At 34.9% G+C, this 10255-nt stretch overlaps 1 protein-coding gene and 1 long non-coding RNA gene across 2 annotated transcripts; one reads left to right on the plus strand and one right to left on the minus strand.

The window, feature by feature from the left end:
- Window positions 1-3952: 3952 nt before the first annotated feature.
- On the plus strand, window positions 3953-4730 carry LOC130732255 (uncharacterized). Its single transcript, XR_009016984.1, has 2 exons — window positions 3953-4199; window positions 4329-4730. It is a non-coding gene; the product is annotated as an uncharacterized LOC130732255 (long non-coding RNA).
- A 1206-nt stretch (window positions 4731-5936) lies between these two features.
- LOC130727980 (receptor-like protein 32) lies at window positions 5937-9100 on the minus strand. Its single transcript, XM_057579295.1, has one exon. It carries the CDS (start codon window positions 9051-9053, stop codon window positions 6252-6254), a length of 2802 nt encoding a protein of 933 aa, XP_057435278.1. The 5' UTR covers window positions 9054-9100; the 3' UTR covers window positions 5937-6251.
- Window positions 9101-10255: the final 1155 nt, after the last annotated feature.

Genomic DNA, 10255 nt, shown 5'->3' on the forward strand with positions numbered 1-10255 from the left:
TCAAACCTTTTCAATAGCTAGCAATCCTAATTTTGAAGCATGAAAATGACATGACTCTTATGTAGAGCAGTGGTACGATGGAAGACGACGCCACGGAGAACGGCAAGACGAAGGACGATGCCACGGAGAGTAGGGTGGTCGCGAACAGAGACGTCTCGTCGGAGGTGCGAAATCAAAGAGAGGAGTGAGTGCGAGATCGGTAGGAGCGACGACGATCTCCTCCACAAGGTCGAGCTCGTTGCAGCGGCGGTAGGGTTTCGTGAGAGAGAGAATCGAGAGGTGTTTGGGAATTAGATTGGGTTTCAGAGTTTTAACACACTTAAGTTTATGTTTTTCATAGGATAGCGACGGATATAGCGGTCGCTAACATATCCGTCGCTAAATCGGTCGCTAACATATCCGTCGCTAAATCGGTCGCTATTTTGCTTTGTTATTTTGATTCTACTTCTTAGCGACGGAAATTTCGGTCGCTAATTGGTCGCTACTTTGCATTGGTATTTTTATTCTACGTTTTAGCGACGAAAATTTCGGTCGCTAAATCGGTCTCAACTTTGCATTGTTATTTTTATTCTACTTCTTTAGCGACGGAAATTTCAGTCGCTAATATTTCCGTTGGTAAATCGGTCGCTACTAGCGACGGATATGTCGGTCGCTAAATAATCCGTCGCTACTTTACTTATTATGTTTATTTTACTTTTTAGCGACGGAAATTTCGGTCGCTAATATTTCGGTCGCTAAATCGGTCGCTAGTAAGTCAAACTTGGAGTTTGACCAAAATATCATGGATTCCGTCGCAAAGTCGGTCGCTATTAGTCACTGAAATATTTCGGTCGCTAAATCCGTCGCTAAACAGCGAATTTCTAGTAGTGAACCATTCGTCACCGATTCTCTTCTTTCAATTCATCCCCACTCCCCTCTGATCGATGGTGCCCCTGGCAATCGTTGATTGCTTCCCCGTTCACTTTCTGATCTCGCCCCCAATTTCAGTTATTTAACCTAAGCATCTTAGAGAGGTTATGTAATTGCAAATTGGTTTGCGTTCTGGACTTGGGTTCTCTGGAATTTGCAGATTGATGTGTTACTCAGACTTGATTCAAAATTTGTCAAACAATGTCATTGCTGTGATTTTTATGAAACAATCGATGTTTGGCTTGTGATTTTTTGGATTGAGTTGTTAGTAAAATTATTTGGATTGAGGTTCTAGATCTTGGATTTTTTAATTTGGGTATTGAAAAAGGGATGAAGATGATGAGATGGGGAAGATAAAGATGTTTATCAGATGATGAAGAAGGAGATGAAAATGTTTTAATTTTCTGGGTTTAACTTAACCATGATTTTTTGAGAGAATTAACTTTTTAATTTTATTTTATAATTTAGTTTAATTTTCTGATGTGGAATTTATTTTTTATTTATTTTTAAAATCCACATAAGCATTTTAATCCCAGTCAGCAATCCAAATCATCATTCCCTCCAAATAATTTTCAAATACGAGGACCATTTACAATAATTTTTCCGACGAGGGACCTAGATCAGACGGCGACACAAAGACAGAGACTAATATCACGCTTAACCCAAAAATAAACTAGTGAAAGTTAATTATGTAAGGCGAGAATAATTATACTTACACACCTCTAAAAGAGGTGGAAAGAGGTGGAAGGAAGAGAGAGATAGGAAGAAAAGAAAAAGTAAGAGAGAGAAAGTAGAAGATGTGATAGATGATAAGAGGAGAGAGATAAAAATATAAAAGGGTGGAAAATGTGTTTGAAAAATGAGGTGTGTATATATCATTACTCTGTAAGGCGACGCTCCAAAAATAATGAGAATACACCAAAACATTCCCATCTTCACTCCTCCGCCAATTAAAATACAAACACAATTAAACAAAACAATTTCAGGGATATGCAGTTTCAGAGCTTATAAATGATTGATGATTGGTTCTAAGTAGGTGAGATGTCATAGCAAGCTGTTGAGAAGCACACAAAAAACAGTAAATTGCAGCAACCTAGAAGATATGTAAGCAAAGAAATGCGATTGAAACAGAATCCAAAGGCAGGGTCTTATTACACTGTGCCTACCACACCTATTTCAATGTTAATTGTTCTGTGGATGATAAGTTTCTTACATGCCATAATACTCCATTAGTTCTCTTTTAAGTGTTATTCTAGCAAAAAAAAACTTTCCAACTAAGATAGTGGACTATGAGAGTTTTTTTTTTCCATTTCTACCCTCTCACATCCTAATCATGAAGTTATAAAATTTTCCAACCAAGATAGTGGATAATTAATTTTTTTTTCACTCTCTCATATCATTAAACCATTTATCATTTTTCCCTCCCTAGTAGCAATAAAAATTTAATTGGGTTTTGAAAGGACGGCACAAGATACTTGGCGATTAGTTTATGAGAGTGACTTTTTTCACTTAGGTTTCATTAACTTAATTATTTTTAGGTTTGGAAATACAAATCAGAAGGATGCGGTTTTTTTGAAAATGAAATATAATATCTAAATCTTTTTTATGATTGTTCTTTCATTTTTAATATCTTAAATGATTTGTAATTAAAGTATTTATTAACATATCAAATACAACAATAAACTTCGCCGCACGGGGAAAAACACTAGTACAAACACAATTTAACAAAACAATTTCAAGAATATACCGTTTCAGAGCTTATAAGTAGGTGAGATGTCATAGCAAGCTGTTGAGAAGCACACAAGAAACAGTAATATGTAAGCAAAAAGCGATTGAAACAGAATCCAAAGGCAGGGTCTTATTAAACTGTGCCTACCCAGCACCTTCTATTTCAATATTTGGATTATAAGTTTCTTACATTCCATGATACATCTTTATTTCAAATCATAAGACTACAAAGAAACTACAAATACAAACACAAAAGCACGGAAGATAAACCAATCAACCGCTTGACCAGGGGTCCAAAGGATAAAGTTTCACCCACACCTCTCTTTTGAGGTGGAATGGGGAGAGAGATAGAAAGAAAGAAAAAGTAAAAGAGAGAAAATATGAAATGTGATAGATGATAAGAGGAGAGAGATAGAAATAAAAAGAGATGGAGATGAAGTGTTTAGAAAATGAGGTGTGTATATATCATTACTCGTCCACACCATGCTACTCTCCTAATATATACAATCAAATTGAGAATATTTAGTGAGATAAATAAGGTTTGGATTTCGGTTGAACTCAACGTAAATCAACTTTAAACTTAATAAGTCAATATGAAAAAATCTTGTTTCTCTTATACACATTAAACTCAACAAATTATAATTTGTTCATTAATATTTAAGATATGTAAAATCTTATTTGCATTTGCACCATCTAAAAAAACACACTAAATAGGAAAAGTAGTGATCATATGGCATAAAAAATGAATTCTTTTGTGAGAATGGAAGAATTATGACAGTTTGATCATCAATGGTGTTAACATAACTTAAAGTTTTAGTTTTAACTATATATAATTAAATCTAAAGATGATGATTTATTATTTTTATTCTTATAGCTGTGGAAAAGCATAATCCAAATGAACTTCTCCTGTGTCACTATTTATTTAATTTAACCGTGCATTATGGGCCATAAACTCACGAAAATCCAGTTTCTACCTAATGGTTGGTTTGACCTTGGAGTACTTTTTTTTTTTCTGTATCCAGTATCAATTTCCAATGAACTGATTTCATGGTAAATTTAAGTAACACCATGTCCCTGAGGATTAGCTTAAGTGGTAAGAGCTAGGAGACATAAGGCTTGAGGAAGGGAAGGTCTAGGGTTTGAATCTTGGAAGAGAAATTTAAAGGAATTTTCTAACTTACTAACCACTAACCACTAACATTTGCCTATAAAAAAAAATAACACCGTGAACATGATATCTTTGCTTTTAAATAATAGTATCAGTTTGGATAGAATATTCAAGCAAACTTCTTGAATATTTTATACAAAATAGAGAAACCAGTAAGTATACAAAAGGCTATGTCTACCTCTTTGTTGCTTTCTGCTATGGCAGGATTCTTCTTGTTTTATCCTTGAAGCCATTGTATTGTTTTTTGAAGGGCATGATGCGTATAAAAAATGGAGGCTGCAAGTAACGGAAAGATGCCTGTTCTGGAAAATGTGGAACTGGAAGGGATGGAGGTGCTTCAAGAGACTTTCTATCTACTCAATTAAGACTTCAAACTTCAGGTTCAAACCCATAGGTAAGTAACAGGATGCTTGAAACGCCACCATTGTCAAACAATTAGTGAAATATGTTTGAATCTAGCCAAAGACCTTAACTTCGCACATGATTTATTCTTGATCCTTTTCTTTGTTTATGTTGATTACAGGGCACAGGAATGGACTTGTGAGTCTTTACAAAGATATGGAGTCTTGTGGAGAATATGCAGATATCCAAGTCATGTGGAAAATGATTGAATCTTCTTCTACACATGGCTTCAAGAAGAAAAAGGCCAATAGCTTTTCACTCTGGGTGATCTGTTTCAGGCCAGCTTGAGTTTTTTCTTGCTCATAAGCTAAATGGTCCTAAGTTTCTTCATGGATCGATAGAAGTAGAGAGAGAAGGGAAATCAGAACTTGCTTGATGTCTATATACAGTTCATATCAATTCCATTACTTCTGAGCCCGATATCTATCAGGTCATTTAGATATCTATCAGGTCATTTAGTTTGGTAAGTGAAAGTGAATGATCAGAGTCCAAATTTGAATCCCATGTAGAAGCTAGTTTCTGATATTGTGTTTCCATAAGTTTTAAAATATTGGAAATCCTTCAAGAATGGATTCTAAAGCCAGAATCAATTCCGAGGAGAACCTTCTATTAGTAGTTTCTGCCTTTCTGGGTTTCAGAATTGATTATGATGAGAGAAAAATCAATGAAGTACCAACAAACGAACAATTACACTAGGCTCAGGTGCAATTACATTAGGCTTAGTTCCGTAATCTCAGGCTCAGCACATAGGGAAAGCCCTGGAATACTATTCTACAACAGAAAACAACCCAGAACTTCATTTACCAAATGTAAAGAAAGACTAAAATGAAGGGTATTCAATTGCAGATCCTCTCTCTCACCTTCTTCCCCTTCTCCTTCTCCTTCTCTCATAAACTCAGATTGAGGGGTTTGAGGTTAAGGGTGGCGGTGGGGTTGAGGTTTGGGTGGAGGTGTCTCTATGAATGGGATTCATGGTGGCTGGGTTTGTTGAAGGTGAAGGTGAAGGTTGTTGGACGTGGGGTGGGTTTCTTTATATTTGTTGTTGATTCTGGGTTTATTTCTTGTTTGGGTTTGGGGAATTTAATCTAATTAAACTTTAGGTTAATTGGATTTAGGTTAATTAGATTTAGGGATTTAGGGTTAATTAGATTTAGGGCTAATTAGGTTAATAAGATTTTAATTTTAAGTTTAAATGTTTAATTTTATTTTTTTAATCCATTTGTATTTAAAAAAAAAAGTCACGTGGAATAATTGAGTCAGCAAAAATTAAGCCACATAAGCTGGAAACACGAGTAGGGACCCATTCTGATTAAAAAAAAAATCCAAGGATTCGGAATCGGAAAAAAAATAATTTCAGGGACTTATTTTCGTACAGGAGACAACTTCAGGAACTTCAAGAGTATTTAAGCCTATTTTTTATGTTATAAATTTATGTGTGTATAATGCCCCCACAACAATAGATTTCTAGATCCGTCACTGGGTGGTGAGATGGGTTTGGAGAGATTTGTAGGAGTTGTGAGAGAGATGTTTGTGTTAAACAATCAATTATTCTCAAAAATTAAGCTATTAGGTAAGAGTCACATGAATAGTTCTAAATTATTATTTCTAACCCGCCGCAATAGTTAACCCGCTTGAGCTTGAAGTGTGGAGAATGCATAAATTCACCTTCCATGTGCTTTAATTTATATTTTTTTATTAGAAGAACTGGAGGAGGCAAGGATCGAACTCTGAACCGCTTTGTCATAAAGGTTTTGATACCATGTCAAACAAACAACTAACCATCCAAAAGCTTAAGCTATTGGGAAAGAGCACATGAATAGTTTTTATTTATCCCAAGAAGAAAATTATGGATACACCCTCGTCTTGTAATCAGGAGTATATCCCAATCAAGTACAGGTTGAGAAAAGAAGAATCAAAGGTAGCTATGGCATTGGTAGTTCATTACATTGACACAAAATATAAGAAAAAGAGGTATCCGAAGCGAAATTAGCTAGCAAACAATAGTCATGCTTAACAAGCTATAATGAGAGCTGAGAGCAGCTAGCTAGTTGAACCTCCACTTTAGAGTCCTGTATTTCTTCCCTCCATGGAATATATATACAAAATCAAGCTGAGGAAACATCCTGAAAAGCAATTCATCGACATGCTTGCTATACCACAACCTCCATCTCTTCCATAAAAGAAGGGGAAGTATCACACATCCAAACCCAATAGTGAATCCCAACTCAGCGCTCAAAAAGTTCCAATCAATTGAACTCTCTGTTTCATAACCTGCATATGATGATGGTGCTCCTGTAGGTAACTCAACATGACCACAATTTTTATTCAGTGGAGGTCCACATAACCCTTCATTGCCCACAAAAGAATCTTCTTCAAAAGTCTGAATTTGAGTGCCGGTTGGAATCTTCCCAACCAAATGATTATAGGAGAGGTTCAAAACTGAGAGGAAAGACAAACTTGCAATCTCTGTGGGAATCACTCCACTCAAATTATTACTTGATAGGTCTAATGACTCAATTTGAGTCAAGTTTCCAAGTGATGAAGGGATATGGCTAGAGAAAGCATTGTGTGACAAGTTAAGAACATTAATTGCTCTCAAACTCATCACCTCTTCTGGTATTGAACCTTCAAAGTGGTTAGATGAGAAATCCAAGAAAGTAAAGACTGCTAGAATTTTGACTAAGTTCATCTGCAAGCCTTTGCTGACAACAGTAACTGAATCAAGATAGGATCCACCCCATTGAAATTGGTAGGCATTGACAAAGTAAGAGAACAAGTTTTCAATGGTGGAAAGTGGTTCACCAACTTGAAGTTGAGCCAGTTTCATAACAAGAACTTTGTCGATACTCGCCAACAAATCCTTGTAACGCACAGAGTGATGGAAATCATAGATGTCGAAAAATAAGTTACCGGATTTTTCTCCTGAATCATCTTCATCACCTTTCATTGCTATCCAACTTTTCAATAGTGGTCCCGGAAGCCTACCAGTGAAATCATTCAAGGCTATATCAACAATATGAAGCATCTTCCAAGTACTACCATTGTTCCGCTGGCATCGAATTGAACCATGGAGTTTGTTTGACCGTAAAATCAACACTTGAAGTGCAGAGATATTCCTCAAGAAGCATGGAAATCTGTCCCTGAACACATTGTTTCCAAGGTTCAAGACTTGTAGGCTCTTACAATTGATTAAAGATTTTGGAATGGTACCCTCCAAGAGATTCTCATTAAGATTAAGAAACCTTAGATTACATGAACTTGAAATTGTATCAGAAATTGAACCTGATAGTTTGTTTCCAAGTATATTTAACGCCCTTAGAGAACCGCTCCTTGAGATCAAACACTCCGGAATGGAGCCATTGAAGCTATTGTGGGAAAGATCAAGCATTCGAAGCGTCGGACAGCCACAAAAGGATTGAGGGATTTTTCCATGGAAGCTATTGTTTGAAAGGGACAAGAAATATGTGTAATTAAGATACTCTCTTATGTCTGGTGGGATAAACATGAACTTGTTACTTGAATAATCCAAATACACAGCATTTTTTGTCAAAATTGGAATAGACCCTTGAAGTTGGTTGGAATGAAGGTCCAACACAAAAGTACTAGAACTGAGATTTTCAAAGGGTCCATCCAAGCCTGTCAGAAAATTATTGGAAAGATTCATATTAACCATGTATTCAAATCTCCAAATCCAGTTCGGTATTGTTCCTTGAATTTGGTTATTGGATATGTCTAGAGCCCTTAATTGGGATTGGTTTCTCAAAAAAGCAGGAAATTCCCTCAACTTGCAACTTCCAAGAAGTAGAACTACCAAACTTGGAAACGATCCATTGAAAGTGGCATTAACGGACAAGTTGTTGTGTGATATGCCTAAAGCGCGCAGATTTTGGAGGTTCTGTAACAAATCTAGCCTCAGAGTTCCATTGAATTGATTTAAAGAAAGATGGAGGTAACCGAGACTTGGCAGACGAAACAAAGACATAGGAATAGGCCCTTGCAACTCGTTGTTGCTCAAATCAACCATGTTTAATGCAGACAGAGAGGCATTTGGAATTGGAAATTCATCCAATGAACCTGAAAATCGATTATGAGAAAGAATAAGCTCCCGTAGAGATAGAAGTGTGAAAAGAGATGAGGGAACTTTTCCATTGAAAGTGTTATCACCAAAATGGATGCTAGTGAGATTTAAAAGCCCCTCCCAATGAGTTGTTGTAATTGGCCCAGTAAAACCATTTTGGAAAAGGGATAAAAATTTGAGATTCTTGAACATATTAAGAGATGGAAGAGGTCCAGTGAAATTGTTGAATGACAAATCCAAGTGAACAAGTTCAATGAGTCCTGAAAATGAAACAGGGAGTGTTCCATTGAACTGGCAGTTAGATAGATCTAAGGTTGATAACTTCTTCAATTTGGAAATAGCACCTGGTAAACTTCCAGAGAAATTTGTGTTGCTTAGATTCAAATACCTCAAATTCTCTATCTTGAAAATCTCTGAAGGAATCGAAGATTGGAAATCATTATAAGCTAAATTCAAATCCTGCAAACTTTCCAAGTTGGAAAGGCTTGAGTTGTCTAGAGCACCAGAAATAAATTCCTCACTCAAGTCTAGACCAATAACATGTTCATTGTGGCATGTGACTCCATTCCATTCACAGCAATCCTCACTTTGATTCCATGTCACTAGTTTTTTGGATTTGGTTGGGTTGAATTGAAGATTTTGCTTCATGTGGAGCAACAAGACTTGCTGATGGCCAAGGCAGTGGCTTGTTGCTACATAGATATTGAAACTCAAATTTATCAAACATAAGGGTATAAAGAAAGACAACAAGACTAGATGAAATCTCATTGTAATGATATTTAGAGAGGAAATGGATGGGTTAAGTGTATACAAGGACCAATATGGTTTTAGCTTAGCTACACAACATGTTCCTCTTACTTATAGTGGACGGGGTCATTTAGTTCTTAATGCTACAATATTGCTAACTACCTTACCGTTTTATTTATGACAGGTCCATTCTATATCCTTTTCAGTTATTATATAAATTACACTTCAATTTTGCTCATATGACACTAAACTCAATTTTTTTCTAAAATCTACACTTCACCTCACCCTTTTTAGATTTTGCAACGAAATATCAGAATTCGTCACCAATTTATAAGCCGAGAAATAATAAAGACGATATTAATGACATCATATCAAAATTCATCACAAAATTTGTTACTAATTTCGTCCCAGTTGTTTCATCTGGGGAGTTTGTGAAGGGTTCTAATATCCATAACAAATTTTGACGATATTATTTTTTTAACTATATTAATACAATTAAAATTATGCATGTTTCTATTTCTTTTCACCATACTGATAGAGATACAAATAGATTAGTTCATGACTTAGCTCATCCACATAATGTATGGTCGGTTAATGTTCCGTATTTTTTTCTCTTTTATATTCGTTTAGACATTTTATATTTCCTATTTCAATGAAATTCCAATTTTATATAAAAAAAAAAATTATGCATGTTTTAATAAATTAGCAGATTTTAATAAATTTAGTGCTAATGTAATATTATAAATTAAAATATTAATAATAATTTGCAAACTTGTATATGATAGTTTTTGTACTGATATAAATAAAAACATATATAAATATATATATTAAAAATATATTTTGTTGAGTTTAATTTAATTTTTGTCCTCAATTAAATATTAAACATTTAAGTTATATATGTAATTAAATGTATAATTCAGTTCTAATGACCTGAATTTACCAAACACATTTAGGTTCTATTTTGTTACATTCTGTTATGTTATGTCACTTATGTTCACTAGCTAGTTCCATTACCAATCATTATTTCTATCATTATTATCATTTTTTATTAATCTTAGTAATATCGATTTCCTTTGTTAAATTAAGGATAATTTTTACGTTAATGTTTTCATCTATATTAATTTTCTTAACCGTTAACATATAATATTCATGTTACCTTTCTCGTTGTTGCTATTGATGGCTATTTCTAGCTACCGATGACTTTTTGTCACACCTGCAATTAA

Source organism: Lotus japonicus, chromosome 1 (genome assembly GCF_012489685.1).
Source record: "Lotus japonicus ecotype B-129 chromosome 1, LjGifu_v1.2".
NCBI lineage: Eukaryota > Viridiplantae > Streptophyta > Magnoliopsida > Fabales > Fabaceae > Lotus > Lotus japonicus.